This window comes from Echiichthys vipera, assembly GCF_963691815.1.
Source record: "Echiichthys vipera genome assembly, chromosome: 19".
Classification (NCBI taxonomy): Eukaryota; Metazoa; Chordata; class Actinopteri; order Perciformes; family Trachinidae; genus Echiichthys; species Echiichthys vipera.
In genome coordinates this window covers 9061507-9079979 of record NC_139844.1, presented here as the reverse complement: position 1 = coordinate 9079979, position 18473 = coordinate 9061507, and the positions used below count along the sequence as shown (strand labels likewise).

General features: G+C 40.4%; 1 protein-coding gene across 1 annotated transcript in view; it reads left to right on the top strand.

The window, feature by feature from the left end:
* Positions 1-13888, top strand: part of ncoa1 (nuclear receptor coactivator 1) — a 54870-nt gene extending 40982 nt beyond the window's left edge. Inside the window, exons 13-23 of the mRNA XM_083934592.1 lie at positions 242-469; positions 2140-2488; positions 3026-3208; positions 4448-4562; positions 4656-4824; positions 5535-5855; positions 6166-6267; positions 7092-7506; positions 10545-10707; positions 10808-10997; positions 12271-13888. Of these exons, the coding sequence (XP_083790718.1) occupies positions 242-469; positions 2140-2488; positions 3026-3208; positions 4448-4562; positions 4656-4824; positions 5535-5855; positions 6166-6267; positions 7092-7506; positions 10545-10707; positions 10808-10997; positions 12271-12450 (2415 nt within the window). The 3' untranslated portion in view covers positions 12451-13888. The remainder of the gene's footprint in view (positions 1-241; positions 470-2139; positions 2489-3025; positions 3209-4447; positions 4563-4655; positions 4825-5534; positions 5856-6165; positions 6268-7091; positions 7507-10544; positions 10708-10807; positions 10998-12270) is intronic.
* The last annotated feature ends 4585 nt before the right edge of the window (positions 13889-18473 follow it).

The following is an 18473-nucleotide window of genomic DNA, read 5'->3' as shown; positions in this document are numbered from 1 at the left end:
TATTCCTTATTTTTGATGCATTTAGGAATCATTATTTTCAGTTTTTATTACTGAAATCCACATTTATCAGTGTTTGTTTTAGTGTTCAAAAGATGCTGATGATGGCAAAGAACTAAAATACACTTTGTTAGCCTTGATCTGTTATTGACTTATTATGTACGTCCCTCATAAATAATACATCCCCATTGAGCCACGATGACGCCATGAAAAGTACTAATGGAAGCATAATTTGTTTTTGAAGGACTTGGGGGACCTGCCACCTCCATCTGCCCTCAGCCTGCAGACGGTTAGGGTGAAAGTGGAGAAGAGAGCCAGCGTGGAGGGGGTGGCCTGTACGGTCTCAACTGTTGCAGCGGGAGGTGCGTCCAAACCTGCCGGCGTTTGCAGCAGCTCCGCTTGCATCAGCCCAAAATCAAGCCCCGTCGGAGAGAACCGCAGAGACAGCCGCAGGGACAGCCGAGACTCCACGGTACAGTTGTTGTTAAATGTTGTGGTGATCTGTAAGGAGTCAGACTAGTGATTTAACCTCCTGAACCTGGTCGAATGTTCTGTGTTTGGAATACTCTGCAGGCTAACTGTAAACAAGCTTGTTATGTCTTAAGTCTTGTTTGTGAAAAAAACAAAAGAAACCTAGAAGAGCAACAGACTTCTATCCAATCAGATGTTGTTGTCCGCAAACTATCAAACTCCCCAGCAAATCAGACCACAGCAGAGACCATGGCGGGTTATCGAAACACTGTTGAATACAGCTTAACTTCAGCTGCAGTTGATACGAGAGACGGATGATTCAAGGCTTTTAAGAAACCATCTGGCAGAATTTTTCCCTTTTTATCTTTACAATGTTCACATCCTGCAAAAGCAGAAGGCAGCGAATCATCTACCAGTCATTCCATAAGACCGTCCTCTCGTTTATTTACTAATGCACGATGACAAAACAACATTCATCACACTGATTGGGTGCCAAATAGCTAACTAGTAATTACCTAATAAGCACAAGAAGACTGTGGCTTGTGACTATGACTGTTCTTCTTCCTCCTCCTTTCTAATTCTTCTTCTTCTAATTCTTAAATCATCATCATTAGCAAGCTCATTTTTTGAAAAATAAGTCATTATTTTATAGTTTTCTGAATCTGCTCTTTTGATCTACAAAATCTACTTTTACAGGAACAAACATTATTAGAAGAATTAAACATTCAGACAAACGCTTTGATGTGTGCAAACAATAAACAAGTTATTTAAATATTGCAAGTTTTGTCTTAAAGCTTTTATCTACAGCTGTAGTTCTCAACCTTTTTCATGTCAAGGACCCTCTCAATTGATACACATTAAGTCACATTCCTCCACCGCTTCAGGTCTGACAATATTTTGGTTGTTAGATAGGAATTAGACTCAACTGCATTTGAGAAGATAAACGCATGATGAGAATAGTCACTCTTGTGAATCTTACTCACATTGAGCTCACTTGTTCAACAGTTTGGTCTGGGGAACCCCTGGAACTCCCTTGAGGATCCCTGGGGGTCCTGTTTGAGAACCACTGCTCTACAGTGATGATAATAATAATAATGGTCCAAAGTTATGTATTATTGCAAGGTATTGCAAGTTTCGCTCCACAAACATGAAAAGCTTAATATTCAGCTCTGTGTGAATTCAAAAACAATCAATATACCACATGACAGTGTGTATGATCGAGGCGTGGGTGGATGATTGTGTGTTTATATCTTATTTATTATTAAATGTGCGTCCTCCTTCAGGGCTGGCACTGTTGTTTTTATATGTACACCCACACTCAAGAATACTTCTCAATTAAGCACTGTTATTCTCCTCTATTGAGCTTTGCTCCTGCATTGGCAGTTGCCTGACAGTCATTGTAAATCACGTTGAATGTTTATTTTCTTGGACTTTGTCTCCGCTGTAGGCTTAGCTACCAGCTGCAGCCTTTGAAGCTCACTGGCCTTTGACCTTTTGTCTCTTCCCATCTCTGTGTCACTGATCCTCTCTTTTCTGCCACCCATTATTCCTTTCATTCTTTTCTCTTTCACGCCATTACACTGTTCATTCTTCCATCCTGTCTTTTTCCTCTTTTTTTTTTATCCCATTTTCATCTGTTTCTGATCCACTCTCCATTTTCCCCTCCCTCAGATCTCTGGTGGCCCTGTTGACATGGACCCTCTCACCCAGCTGCTGCCTGGCCTGAGAGGCCCGAGTGGGGTCAAACACAGCAGCGAGGATTCAACAACCCCTGGAGGAGGCCCCCAACTCCACTCTCCAGCCCCTCAGCCCCCAGCTCAACTCCAGTCCCCCCTGCCTCATCTCCAGTCCCCCCTGTCCCAGCCACAGTCCCTTCCCCAGTTGCAGTCGCCGTCACCCCAGCTCCACCCCCCTTCCCCCCAGCTCAAACTACAGTCGCCCACTCAGCTCCAGCCCGGCGAGGCCAGCACTCCACGCAATGTAAATGTGAAGAGAGAGCCTCCCGGCACTCCCAACAGAGGTACAGTTTTTCATTTATATATATATAAATATATATATATATATATATATATATATATATTTTTTTTTTTTTTTTTTTTTTTTCGAGTGTTCATTAAACCATTTTCATGTCAAGAAATTACAAAATAGTTTTTTTCTCAATTTATGATTTAACTTTTATTATTTTTATTTTATTTTTATTATGATAACTAGTAATACATTTTATTTTTATACTGTTTATTATATTATTATTTATTTTATTATTACTATTTATTTACTATATATATATTATTTATTATGTTATTGGTATCTTTGTATAATCCAGCCTCTTCTGTATTTATTCACTCATTTATTTACCTACACAGTGGTAGTCTGTGTGCCCCCTGGTGGCGATTGGGAGGCACTGCAATTTCAACAGTCCACACATGGATACAGAATAATTTAACACTGCAGTCTTACGGTCTTAACTCTGTGTATCAACTAAATGTTTGTGCATCCCTTTTTTGTTTATTTTAGTTAGTTTTCCCTATTTTTCTATGAGCTTCTGTTTGTTTTCCAGGACTCAGTGATGGTGGCCCGACCTCCGGCTGCAGCCTCCAGAGTCAGTCTTCCTTTGATTTCTGCAGTCCCCCCACTCCGAACCAGACACAGACCCAGGGACAGGGAGATGCCTTCCAGACCCCCAAAGACAGTAGCCCCTTCCCAGAGTCAGAAGTCATCAATCCATTCAGTTCAAGCACTGGTATGCAACAAAACATAACACCTATACAGTCGCAGTTATGTCTTAGAATATGTTCTGGAGAATATCTAATGAGCACTGTGGGAATTTTGCTATGTTGTAACTCGACACTTACTCTCCTGTAGCAGAAAAACATTGTTGAGCTGACCTCTTAAAGGTTAAAGTTTCACTGCTCTTACATAAAGGACCACACTCAGTTTCACCCATTGGGTGTGTTCAGACTGTATTCTGTTACATAGATGACCCCACAAGTGATCACCACAGACACAATGTTAAGTTACGGTTTAAATATTGCAATGCTCTACATACTCTACAGGGATTTAATATTATTTCCAATACCAATTTTAGAGGGGAAAAAATCACTTTTTACTGATGTGGCCTGATATAGTAATTTTTTTTTTCTGTAGATTTTTCTCTCAAAGGGTACTCAGAAGGCTGCTTAACGAAACTAATAACTTTAAAAAAAAAATATTTAACATTATTCTAAATGATTATACATTATATGATGTAATACATGTCAATTAATTCTAAATTCACACTGAGAATAAATAAATAAAAATAAAATATATAGTTAAATAAACATGGTCAGTGTCATTCAACTGCTGACCAATTAAATCAAAAATAAATAAGTTTAAGGAACAGTATGCTCAGTACCTGTCAATTGCTTAAAATTTGAATAAATCCAAATAAAATCAGGGTTCTTAGGCTTGCTGGAAATCCTTGAAAACACTTGAATTTCAGTGTGATGTTGAAAGAGCTTGGATTTTGATTATTGCTTGAAATTGCTTGAAATGTAGATTATATACCATACCAGGTCTACTTTTAAACAATTAACACATTTTGAAACACAAAGCTTTGCTGTGTTTTCCTTTGATTTTTCAAAGCATATCGTTTTGGTTGTTTAAATCAAATTAACATATAATGTAACGAGAAGAAGAAGTGCAATAATCAGTATATTGTACTCCTCCAAATACTGTATATCGATATGTAATTTCCACAGCTATAAAAATGTGCTGGAAAAGCTTGAAATTGCACATTGAAGTGCTTGAATTTGACTTTGTAAAAAGGTGATAGGAACCCTGTAAAATAAATAGCTTTATGAAACCATTTAAAAATGAAGCTTCGTTTTCTGCATTATGTGTTCTGTGAAAACAGGTTTTCATATTGGCACATATCAGAAAAATATATAATGCCGATACTGGTTCTAGTTAATTGCAATAAAACTGTTAAAATATGTTTCAGAGCTTTCCAAGATGGATGTGGGAGACTCCCAGTTCCAGCCTCTGGCTCTGTCTGACACCTTGACCTTCGATGGTCTTGGAACACCTTTACAAGCTCCTTTGGCATCACCACAAGAGTAAGAATTTCTGCGCTTAAAAAGCTGATTTAATGCACTTGACACTCCATCGTAGCAACGATAATAACGTACAGTGTTTGTTCGTGCGAGCAGGCAGTGTGTGCCCTGTACGCTGGACGAAGTGCTGGGCCCTCCGACCACACCCGAGGGCCGAAATGACGAAAAAGCTCTGTTGGAGCAGCTCGTCTCCTTCCTCAGTGGGACCGACGAGAGTGAACTGGCTGAGCTGGATAAGGCCCTGGGTATTGACAAACTGGTGCAGGTACGTGTGTGATTAAAGATTGCAGGTTTGGTGAAAATATGTGCAGTTAGGAAAAGGCTCTACATATTTAGTTTTATGGTCAGTTAAGCAGCATTTGGCAAAAACCCTGCTGAACAGCATTCAAGTCAAATAGGAGGTGTTTTACTTTATTCCTTACTCCTGCTGTCGTTCCTAAATACTTACAACTTTATTTTAGCCTCTGATTATGTAACCTGTTCTGTAGCTACATTTGTAAATTGACCATTATCATAGCGCAAACATTTGCTTATTTTCAGTATTTAAAAAAAAAAATCAATTTGTTTTTGTTTTTCCAAAAGGGAGACTTTTGACACATAGTTCAATTTCAATTTTTTAAAAATGGTTTCAGGTTTCAATTATAACAGTGTTTGTTCATCCAAAAAAACAACTTCTGTTTTCATTCCTGTAAATCAGCTGTCCTCAACATTGAGAGCATTAATATAGCAATACATTCAATACAGCAAACTGACGACTTTGAATCATTGTAACTGACAATAATAACAATAATAATGGTTGTTTGATATCTCAAACCATTGCAACCCTAATTGTAACAAATAGTGTGATACCATTGAGGGCAGTCTGTAAATCACATTTCAAGCTCAGAATTCAAAGTTTATTTTTCTTTATTTCAAATGACATTTGTGCAAAAGAAACATTAGTCTCTCTTGTCCTGTTTTCTCTCCTCTTCCCAGGGGGGCTGTTTTGACCCTTTGCCTCAAACCTTCCAATCCCAGCAACAACCCACTGCCACGTCAGGTTCCATCGACCCTAAACTCTCCACCTACCATTCCCAATTCACACCAGCTCCACAAGCTCAGTTTCCTCCAGGTCTGGCCACAGTGGGGCCACAGGGTCTGGGGTTCGGAGCACCACGGGGGGCTTTCCCCGGCGGAACAACGAGCATCGGGCTGAGGCCGGGCATGGCGCGACCGCAGGGGATCGTCGCTCCACTCAGGCTGCCGCCCAACCAACTGCGCCTGCAGCTGCAGCAGAGGCTACAGGGCCCACAGCAGGTAAGGACACAGGTGCTTGGTTCTCTTTATTTTGTGCTTTATCACGACTACATAATGGGATGTACAACGTTGCTGCTTGAGGTACTTTTGTCACATTCAAGGTTAGTTTTTTGTTTCGTGTGTTCTGAATGCTTTTCAAAACTCTTCACGTTTTACTGAGTGTGAAAGAAAAGTGCTGAGAGGTGTAATGAATAGCACAAAGTGTTAACTTGTAGCTTTCTGTGTTAGTCTGAATCATTCTATGTCATAATGAACCCCTCCTCTCATCCTTCAACATCTGCCTGAGTGTATTTTGTTCTCTTGTCTCCAGCTCCAGAACAGGATGGCGGGCATGAATCCTTTTCCTGGAGGAGCCCAGCATGTGAACATCGGGATTCGTCAGGGGGTTCAACAGCCTCAAATGCCCTCACAGGTGAGTCACAGACCACCCACTGATGGGTTGTTGTTTTTTTGAGCCGGAAAGACCAGCAAAATAATTTGTTTACATAGATTCAACCACTTTGCTGAAATGGCATTTGAAGCTGCTGCCATCAATATTTTTCTATTCACAATCGATCAAATAACTAACTAACTGTGCAGGGTTGTTTGTGGTGATGAACCCTGAGATAATTATCAGCTCTACGGGTCATTTCATTATCTACTGGCTTGTTGTTTAGTTTCTTACAACCTGTAATTTCAATGATTTGTTCTGTCATTTCTATGAGAGTACGCCACAGTTTTTTTTTTTTTTAAAAACAACAACAACTTTTAAGTAATAAGGTAGAATAAAGTGGAGCATTTAGTAGCAAAAAAAGGCAGATATATCGCTCAGGGGTTGGATGGAGACTAAAAACAGATCTAAGAAAGTAAATATTGGACTAATTCTCATCGGGTTGGCCAGAAACACTACTCCAAATGAAAGCTAATCGTTGCCACTGGATCCGCTAACAGCGTCATATCAACTTGAAATATGAAAATATGTCAATGTTGTGTTACCAGCTTGTTCCACATCCACAAAAAATAAGTTAATGCAAGTTCAGTTACAAGTGGAAAGTAGCACAATTAAGAGGCCGTAAGTGACTGAGTTAAGACATTTTTTGGACTGTTGAAAATTGAGTTCACTAAGCTCTCAGAAGTCTAAATTTAGCTTTCTGAAACCTGCAGATACTCTGAATATACTTTGAATAATATACTTATAGGAATAGGTAAAAAGTTCCCTGTAACATGCTTTCTTACATCTTATATCTTTCTTCGCAGCAGCCTCCGCTGAACGCCCAGATGCTGGCCCAGCGTCAGAGGGAGCTCTACAGCATCCAGCACCGCCAGCGCCAGCTTTTCCAGCAGAAGGTCATGCTGATGAAACAGAACATGGCAGGCGCTCCGACCGGCGCCGTGGGGCCCATTGGGACTGCCAGGGTTGCCAAAGGTCCCCCAACAACGCCTCAGCAGAAGCAGCAGTTCAATTTCCCACCGGGGTACAACCCATTGACAGGAAAATCCCCTACCTCACCGAGTCACTTCAGCCCCATGGCCGGGGGACCTCTGGACAACAAACTGCCCGTCAGACTTCCCCTAAATAGCCAGACGCTGTTGGGCCGCATGCAGGGCCAGTTCAGCAGCACCGTGAACTCCTCGTTGCAGCAGGGCCTGTTTCAGCAGTTCGGAGGATCTGGTGAGTTCATTCAACGTGCTTCACACAGTCATTTCCTGAGAGACGGAGAATCAACTACATTTTTACATCAAGTCAATGTCTGTTGCGATGCTCTTTATTTTATCATACTTCAACATTGTAAAATAAATTCACCCAATGCCCAGTTATCGAAAGCCTTGACACTCTAGGTTGTAAACATCCCCTGTGATGTATTTCATCTTTTAATTTTTGTGTAAATATAACATAAGTTAAAAATTGGCAAAGAGAAATCTTTATTCGTCAACAGAAAACTGCAAAGATTTGAAAGAGAAGGTTCAGTGAAAATACACAGCTGCAGATCTGCTCTTTCTCACTCTATCTCTGGATTTATGTCTCTCATAGATTACGCTGGAATTTAATCTTTACAACTCCTCCAAAACTGACTTGGTACATAATTGTGCAATAACTGGAAATTAAAGGAATTATTGTAGATGCAATCACGCAAGATGTTCATGATTATGCCTACAAGATTTCCTTTAACTTCCTGTCATTGCAGTTATGTCCCACAGCTCACGAGTGTTCACATGCAGCAGATGCCTTTCTACGTTGAGTTTTGCCTCTGATAATGATCATAAATATAGAGGATGTTTCATTTAATTTCATTACAAATGACATTTATTTTTGTTTTAGACAGAGAAGGTTGAGATTCTGTCCACAGACATGAAACATTGTGTTGAATTAAAGGTAAATATCTATATTTTGAACATGTCTCATGAACGTGTAAAATCACCAGACAGAAGGATCACAATTATAGAGCAATAATCAGAGCCACAATACAAATTCAGTTTAAATCATTGTATTGCACAATGAGCTACACTCGGCATCAGAAAATGTCTTTTAAATAGTTGTCCAAAAGGTTCAAATAATGTTCCCCAACAGAAACAGTCCAAAGTTAAATCAAAACTCACTTTATGGTTTCAAGCACAACAAAATAAAGGATTTCAGTTTGTTTAATTCTGTTTTAGTTGTTTTTTGTAGGAGTGAATCATCTTCTCAAGCAAAATAATAAAGTTTCACTCTAACTTCTGGTCGGTGCTAAAAATCTGAACTAGGGATGTAACGATGCATCTTGAGACGGTCGATTAAAATGTGTGACAATTCAAATTGGTTCAGATGAAGAAATTGATAGGAGGGCGCTATGTACTTTTGACTTTGTTGACAGCAGTGGAAAGATGGCGGCGGCTGCAGCAGGTCGTTCGCACCGGCTTGTTTTATTGCTGGTTCTAACTCAGTTTTGTCTTTTTTTTTCTTTTTCTTTTTTTTCTTTTTTTTTTTTTTATTAGTTTTTGCAGACCAGAGCACAGAAACAGGTAGAACAAATGAACAGCATGTCTGCTTTAATGTGAAAACAAAAAGAAAAACACAGACAAAAACAGAAAAACCCCAACATGAATCTGACTATTGGTTGATATTCACATGCATTCACGCAGCTGAGGAGGTTATCAAGTAAGAAGAAATCAATTCGGGAGAATGTGTGGTGTACACGGGGGAAAAAAGGAAAAAAGCTTTCCCATGGGGGTTTCTAAACCTCCAGGGATCAGACATTCCCAATTGTGATGCATATGTTTTTACTGTGTGTGCTGATTTGGATAGCATAACCTGTGTAGGAGAAGATCTGTCAAGAGTCACATCCTGCACCAGGTTGAAGTCTCCGCCTATGATAATGTGATGACTTGCGTTTGGGAATCTGCAGAATAGCCTTGTAAAAAACTGTTCATCGTCCCAGGTGGGCGAAGAAACCGAAACTAAGACCACTGGTGTGTTCTGGAGTGTGCCCGGAACTATTACATAGCGGCCGTCAGTATCTAGGATTACATTTGTCGGCTCAAACAGGACCCTTTTATAAATGATGGTAGCTGCCCCTCTGACTCTATCTGTAAATTTGGAGTGAAATAAGTGGCTCATCCATGCCCTCTTAATACGTGGGGTTTCAGCTGTTTTAAGATGTGTTTCCTGCAGAAACATCACATCCCCTGACGGTGCTGCAACTGTGTCTGGACCTTACCTATTTTGATCGCTTTGTTCTTCCCTTAGTATTCCAGGAGATCAGACACACTCCAGTACAGCATTAGCCATAGGAACAATAATAATAAGTTAGAATGACACTGCATGGCCTTAAAGTAAGTAATAGTAGTGGAGGAAGAGAGTGGGGAGGGAGGGTAAAAAAAAAAGTTACATTAAAAAGCAAACAAACAAAAAAAAGGCCCAAACGCACATAAAGCATAACAAAAACAACATAAAACAGTGTGACCAATCTGAGGGCTACTCCCATAGAAAAAACACATTCTGAGCTCTCCAGCTCGAATTAACCACTAAACTGAACTTCCAGGGTCTCCTCCCTAAACAAACAGTGTTTGACTTCTTAAAGTCACATGAGAATAATAGTAAAGATGAAACATAAAAATAGTATTAATAATTATTCCAGAACAGACATTAAATTAGTCAGCAGAGGGTGCCAAGATGCCATGGGGCAGGCCGGCCATGAGGGTATTTTTCTACCTCAGCTCAGATGAATAGGATGCATTTATAAAACCCTCCACCCTGCGTTAGAATGCATGCGATACAGTTTTGAAAATGAAAGAAGTTGTGTATTTTCAACCACTGATTTCCTGCCCTACACGCTGTTAGTGACACAGGCTGGCAACTGTGAATTCGAGAACGTTTTGGCTGAATGCCACCATGCCGTCTATCATTGTCTGTTGTCAGAGTCTGTACAGAGGAGAGGTCAGAGGCCCTACCCCTCAAAAGGTCTCCGTACGGCCCTCTACCATAAAGTGCTACCTGGTCTATTTGCAACTGCTGCACAGCAGTTTCCCTGCAAATAAAAAAAGTGTTATATCTTATCTTAAACGAGGAAGACAAATTTAAAAAATGTCTAGCAATGCTCAGTGCATGAAGTAAAATGTTTTGATAAATACTCATGCAATGACCACAGCATACTGAAAATTAGCTAAAATGACCAGTTGTGTTTTATTATGTTCATGAACTGGCCTAACTTTTGTACTTCTCCTCTCTCAAAGCAATCACCCAGCAAGACCCACCTTTCCCTTCTGAGATGAGCCCAACCAGCCCCTTGTTGTCACCTCAAAACTCCACCTCCCAGAGTCCTCTGCAAGCCCCACCCCCTGGCTACCAGTCACCAGAAATGAAGAGCTGGCAACAGACAGGCTTGGGCAGCAACAGGTGAGGAAGTGGTTTATTATTATTTGATTGTTTAAATGAGACTCTTTCACATGTCGGTGTAAAGCATGTGCTTTCTCTGGTTGTCTCTGTTGTGCTGCAGTCTGTTCAGTCAGTCAGGACAGAGTGCAGGGCAGGCTTTTGGCCAGCAGGGGGTTTACAACAACATGAGCATCACCGTCTCCATGGCCGGGGGCTCGGGTGCTGTCGGCTCATTACCTCACATGGGACAGCCGGTTGGCATGAGCAACAGTAACCTCAGCAACGTCAGTTCAGTGTGCAGCGACCAGCAGGTTAGTGCCTTTCAACGCTCTAGGACTTTTATTGTCATGATGGGTTCGCTGTCTCGTGTTTTCCCTGCATCCTACCACCTGACTTTGTGGTGCATTTCCCCGAAGTTTTTAAGTCCATAAAACATAAGTACAGCTTATTATGTCCTTCTAACCCCGGCATACTGCATGTTGGAAATGACCTCACTATAGTGGCATCTGGTGTTTGTTTGTTCTAAATTCAAGGAAAGAAAATCATGCATAATGTCAGTGGTGTTTTGCTCGTTTAGGTAATTGAAGTGACTTCTCTGTTTTTCTCAGTTTAATACAGGATTGTGTCACGCAGTATGAAAGCTGCTACAACTAACTACAATCCCTCTTTTTGTTCTTAAAGTTGCTTTTTTTGAAACTTTCAGTCTCAAGCAAGAGGTAACACTTACGTGAGATGGGTTGTTTTTTTTATTTTTAACATTTTAAACTTTCATAGTTTTCAAATCTTGACAAAACTTGCGAGGCAGAAATAGGCTGCGGAGGAACAACGGCGAAAACAGCGTGCAGCTTGACCGTAACGTTAGCTTACCATTAGCCTGAAGCTGCGCTTTTCCACAGTGTCAGTGCATCAAGGTAAGGTCAGTCTCAAAAAAGGTTGAGAACCATATAAGCTGATGAATAAACTTCAGTACAGAAATTTAAGATCTGAATAGTGCTGATTAAAAAAGTTATTTTAAGATTCAAATTTGAATGATCCAACATCAATTCATAACCCGGGGGGCCACCAACCATCTCAGTCGACGGAAGCGTCTTTCAGAGGCTGTGATGTCAAAGGCATCCATTGGTACCACCTATGTCATCAGAAAGACTAAATAACGCTCCAGAGTTTGACTGAAACAAAGCCCTTTCTTCTGGTCACTCAGCACTCCCTGACTTTAGAGTTTATTGTGTTGACTGCTGTAGTGTGTTTTGGGGTCAATTCTTAATGTAAACATTAATATTTTCACTACTGCACCAGGTTAGAGAGTTCTTTGTACAATTCTGAGAATATATTTTATATCCTAGTAAACTGTTAGTAAAATATCCCCAAATGAATTAGAATTGAGACCAGTTTCAGCTGTAAAACATCCTACTCAGGACTTAAATCCTCATCAGAAGTATTTGTAAATGTGGGTATGTAAAAAATTAAAATAAAAACATCAAAATTTACTCCCAAATACTGATATCAGCCTCAGAAATCCAGGATGCGTCAGGCTCTAATAAAGACTGTGTGATCCTCGTTTCATTGCTGCTTCTGTTTCCGCAGGTGCAGCAGGTTCAGGTATTTGCGGACGTCCAGTGCACAGTGAACCTGGTTGGCAGTGACTCCTACCTGAACCAGGGCTCCATCGGAGCCGCGGCCTCCCAGAAGGGCCCCGTACCGCAGGGCTCCCAGAACAACCAGGCCCAGCAGAAGAGCCTCCTCCAGCAGCTGCTCACCGAGTGACAAACCCACAAACCCCTTCAGCTCTCCTACTCCCTCTACTTCTCACTTCTACGCCTCTTCCCTTGGAGGTCGGTGCACCAGACCCATTGCTGTCTCTGTCACACCTTTTCGGATGGATGGATGGATGGATGGATGGATGTTTGGACGGCCGTGGAGCAGTGTTCGGAGAGGTTTTGGCTTTCAGCGCGGAGATCCTCAGCCTCACCACTTCAGTGCGGAGGAGGGGATTCGGGGCTGGTTTGTTTTTACCGCCAGTACTTAAAAGAAAAGACTCACGTCAGAAGGAGCAGCAGCGTATTTAAACCTGCCTGTCTAATCTGTCTGACAACCTGTCTGTCTGCCTCAGCCTATTAAAAGGCAGTGTTGTCTTGCTGCTCATTCCTCGGTGACCTACTTCCTGCTTCCTGACCCAAGAAAACAACTGCGACGTCATTGTAGATTTTTGCCAAGTTGTCGTCACTGTCAAATCAGGGCCGGTCTCCTTTTATTTTTTTCCTCTTTGTTTTCTGGCAGTTTCTGTCAGGCCATCGCAGCAGCAGCAGCAGCAGCAGTGCATCTTGGGAGCATGAGTTGCAGCATACAGCTGAGCTCATCATTTTAAGTGTGGGAGTATCTCACACAGCAGCACCTCCTGGCTTTTTGTTTTGTTTTTGTTATTTCCTCTACCTGTCTCTCAGCGATGTGGGAATGTTTTAAGGTTTCAGACCTCTGTTGCATTGTGGGATAGAAGCTCAGTATCAGCTGGTTCTGTGACTGTCTCTCTCTATCAGCTACAGTGCCTGGTGGAAGTTGGAGTTTTTCCCGAACTCTGCTTCTTCTTCTTCTACATATTATTCTATAACGTTTTTTTTTTGGTTGAATTGTTTTGTTTAAAATCTTCTGCTCTCACCGTCATCATCATCATCTTCATCTTCAAGATCTTCAGAACAAGCTTTGACAACAGCCAGAATAGATTGGATGCATCGATGGATGGATGGGAGACAGACGGGATGCTGCTCAGTTTGGAACTTACGTGTCTTTCTCCCCTCGGGAGGAGGTTTTATTTTATTTTTTCAAAGTATAAAAAAGAGACTGTTATGATTATTTAACTGTCTGTCCGTCACATTTTACCCCTCACCTCAGCAGCTGTGAATACAGAGCCCTGTCGGGTTCTCTCTCTCTCTCTCTCTCTCTCTCTCTCTTTGTTTCTTTCTCTCTCTCTCTCTCTCTCCACCCCCTCTCTCTCTGTTATTTCTTGCTATCTCTTGGCCTATCAGTGTTTTTGCCATGTGCACCATGCAGGCGGGTAGTATTGTACAGTACAGAAGGACAAAAACTTGGGGATGAGCTCACTCTTGTCTCGTAACTGCTTTCCTTTAAAGAAAAATGGAATTAATTGATTACTCAGAACAGCAAAACTATGTATAATGTGATTCGATCCAGGTTTTTTGTTTTTATTGTTTTTAGATTCTAATAATGTTCAGCTCATTGTTTTCCTTTTTTTTTGGCATCATGATATTGTAACACTGCTACATGTTGCAGCAGAGGAGGAAGGTAATTCCATCTTCTAAAATGTGAAAAATAATTTTTAAAAAGCAATTGATTTTATATGTATATATATAAAACAAATATATATATATATATATATATATATACATACCTACGCTCCCCTTCGGCATCCCATTCAAGAAGCCACACACAACTTTCGGAAGAAAAGAAAAAAAAGAAAAGGGGGTTTGGTTACTTTGCTTTCTCTTTTGGTAACCAGGGAGCCATCTTTCTCTTTGGCTTTCTTCTCTTTTTTTTATTCTTAAGTATGTTCAAGACAGTACATGCGTTTGTAACCATTGTATAAAAAAAAGAAAAGCATAATAATACCTTAAACCGTGTTCTTTGCTGCGGTGACGGGGCCTCTTGTTGAAGCTAACGGTACTGAGCCGCATCAACGTTCCTGCCCTGTAGTCACAGCAAAGAATGATTTTTGGATATTGTTCCTATATAATGATACATAGAGGCTTTAATAATAGAAGTTCCTAACAGAGATGTGATGGATAATTAATTTAAAAGCTGTCATGAAATTGAAATGCAAGATGGGTTGAGTCACAAAAAAAAAATCTTTTATTTTCTCCAGTTTATCAGTGTTTTTTTTTTTGTTTTTTTGTGATTGAACCCTCTTCTCCCTCCACTTTTCTCTGGTGAAGACTTCACTCCTTGGCTAAACACACAAACACACACACACACAAATACAGTTTTCTGTTGACTACTGTTGCTCAGTCAGACACTGTCTCTCTCAGCGATAACAGACCTCTGTTAAGTCAGAAAAAGATGTGCGTACACAGTGCGCACTGAACCTGGAAGTTAGAAGAAAAGGACAAAAAACCCTGCCGAGACATTGCCTCGAAAATCTTCTTTACGCGGCTAAATTAATGTAAATAGGATCTGGATATCAGGCATAACAAATATCTGATATATACCCAAAGGTGTCTCGTGTAGGATGCTATAAGGACTGAAGTCACATGATTTGTAACAGTCTCTTAAAGGGATAGTATGGATTTTTTTGAAGTGTGATTGGTATTTATCCATAATCTGTGTGTCACCTACAGTAGCTGGCGGTCAACACGGCCCCCGTACAAAGCAGCAGCTAAACACATTTTACCCATCTAAATAAAAAAAATCTCGGTTGAAGTGTACACTATATTTCATACATTTCTACAGCTTTACCTTACCGCCAGACAGTCCTGTTAAGATTACGTAGGGGGAACTGCAGCAGTTTCTGTAGTCAAAGCCGCCGGACTCCATTGACAAAAACAGTGATTACCTACATAACACAGGAGCTGCTGGTCTACTGCTGCATCAATCTGTTCGTGCAAGTTTGTTAGTTTTGATAGTTCCTAACTCTTTTAAAACACCAAAGTCACAAAATAACACAAGCAAAACAAACCGATGGAGGCAACAGTAGACCAGCACGCTTTGTGCTCTGTGAGGTAAAACGATGTCTGGTGGTTTTGAAGAGAGGATAAAACGGCTACACTTCCCCCTGCTGTTAACCAAAACAGGACTATCTGATGGCAAGGTTAAGTGGTGAAAATATTCTGTCTGAATATAGCATGCACACTTTTTTTCCCCCAGGTGGTTAAATACATTTAGCTCTTAGCTCGTCCTGCCTGCTTCTCTGCCCTGTAGGTAGCACACTAACTATGGATATGCACCTCCTACAAAGCCCACAGAAACTATCCCTTAAAGCCTTTTTCACACAGGAATAATTCAGTCGGGGGGGCATCCAGTGATTTGTATATGGACCACAAAGGTCCTCCTCCTGTCAGCTCTGCCACGTCTCCTCCAGCACAACATCATACATTCCCTGACTTGAACTCCTCCTGTGTGAAAAACCTTGTTCTTGGTTCATTCATTCTCGTGTTTTTTATCTTCCTTGTGTCGTGGAAACTTGGAGAAAGTATTGGAAACTGTGGAGGGGTTTGTTTTTTGGGGGTTTTTTTTGCACACAGCAAAGACCTTACATCCTGACATTAGGACAATTCCCCACCCTCCTCTGTAAATGCAACTACCTAAATCTTCAGTCCCATTAGGTCAACAGCATTACAGTCATGATGCTCTGTCAGTGGAAATGGGCCTTTTCCCTTTGGACGCAGATACTTCACTGTAAGCAACTGATACAGAGAAAAAGTATGCAAGGTCGACATTCCACCCACCAACTCCTCCCATGTTGTACGATGTGAGAACCACTTTGTGCTCAGCCGACATGCTCTCTCTCTCTCTCTCTCTCTCTCTCTCTCTCTCTCTCTCTCTCTCTCTCTCTCTCTCTCTCTCTCTCTCTCTCTCTCTCTCTCTCTCTCTCTCGCCATCTTTTTAGATTTTCTTTATATAAGAAGTCCTGAGTGCAAGAAAACTCTGCCTCCTGCCTCAAACAGATGAGACTTTCTGAGATTGTTTTTTTTTTCTCTCATTTTCTCGATGTATATTTATTAGAAACCATCAGTAGAGCACCTTCTTATTACCTCATTATTGTTGTTTTTTTTCAGACAGGAGTTCTTTTTGACCATTTTTCACACTGAGCTGCTTATTTGATCAGAAAAATCACTTCCATTCTTCTGCTTTACCTTTTAGTGAGGTTACATCATGTTGATTCAACATTACTGGCTACAGAGCAACATAAAGATATGTATTCAAGGTTTAGGGCTGCAATCTGTTGATTATTTTTGAGGGGATTCATCGATAGTTGTTTAGTCTGTAAAACGATAAAAACAAAAGAGCCCAAAGTGATGTCTTCACATTCTTGTTTAGTTCAACCAGCGGTCCAAAACCCAAAAGAAGTTAAATTTAAAATGATCAAAATAAAGCAGAAAAGCATCAAATCCTCACACAGAGGGAGCTGGATGCAGCAAATGCTAGTTGTTTTTGCCTAATAAATAAACTTAAACAATAAATATATTATCAAAATTTAAAAAAATGTGGATTTCCAGCTCTTCTGAGATAACCCTCATTTTTAAGACTTTGATCACGACCCGCTAGTTAATGTAAAATGCATGTCAGAATAAAACTCTTTCCTCTAAATTGAGACTTTAACAGTAATACGGAAATAAACTGAATCCCGCCTTGAGTTTACATTAGAAAGATTAGCGCTTATTCAACTGAAATCGTCTGTTTTTTAGACACATCTTCCCACTTTTCCAAAGCAAAGCAAGGAAAGTTCAGGGAGAGCACTTGTTCAAAACCAGTCGATTCATTTTATTGTTCAAAACAAAAAACCCCGTCACGACTGTGAGGCTTTTGATTGCCTGCACTTAGATTGTTCTCCGTGTTGCACTTATTAGGCCGCGCTGTTGATAAAGAAACAGAAAGCCAATCAGGCGGAGGGAGAATGTTGTGCGTGTTTCATAGAAAAGGGATAGATTTTTCCTGATCACGTTTCTCTCAGTGTGAACTCACCGGTCAGACGCTCCTGTGCCGCCGTTTGGTCGATGTCAAGGAGACAGAAGCTGCACAAAGTGGAAGAATGTATTTTTTAATGATTTTTTTTTAGTCAGTTTCAGCCTCCTCTTGCTGTGATGATTTCACACAAACAGTATTGAACCCCTTCCTCTCTTCCTTTTCACTTTTTGCTGCGTGGAGTAGGCATTCCTATGGAAACGGTTTCCTCTACAACCCTGTAAACTGCAGAAACAGCAACTGTCAGCTTCTCAAAAACATGCCAAATACAACCAATGTAATCTTCTTTTTTTGTTTTAATGGAACAGCCATTCAGTGGAAAAACGACAGTCCCTCCTTCCTCACTACAATTAAATAACAGGTACAAGGTTGTTTTATAACATTGCTTTCATGATGTTAACATAATGTATATAACAGAGAAATGTGAATATGTATTTGTTCAGAATCAACAAAAAAGTAGTGCTCCGAGTTTGTGGTAAAAAAAAAAAACACACACAAAAAACTACTCGCCTCCATCATGTTTTTATTTTATGTTTTTGATTTTCTACTTTTTTATTTTTCTGATGACGTATGTGTGTTATATGACTATCAGTGAGTGCGTATGTATGTATGTGTGTAAGTGATTAATACTGTATATCTGGTGTTCTCTAAGATGGAAAAGTGGAAGATGTCCTGGTTTGATTCTTTTCTCCTTTTTACTCTTTAGACCCTGCACAGTACATGTGGGTGTTTCAGATAACTATGCCAGAGAATGGTTTTTAAGCGACTGCTGAATGTGATTTTACTGAGAGAAGAAAGCAGTGTGGACTGGCTTTTTGTACGGGTTAATTTAAAAAAAACAAAAAACAAAAAAAAACAAAACAGGCCATATTATTTAATTTTCTCTGTTGTCAAAAGTTTAAGCAGATCTGGGAGAGTGGAGCCTTGGTTTTATGGGGAAGCATTGCCCGGTCGTTGTGTATAATGAGTGGGCTTTTTGTTTTTATTTTCTAATTGTCTGACTGATGTAGCCTTGTTTTGCATTTGTCAATAGTAAATGACCAAAGCTTCAAAGATGTTTGATGGATATCATATGCAAACCTCATCATCACTGGACA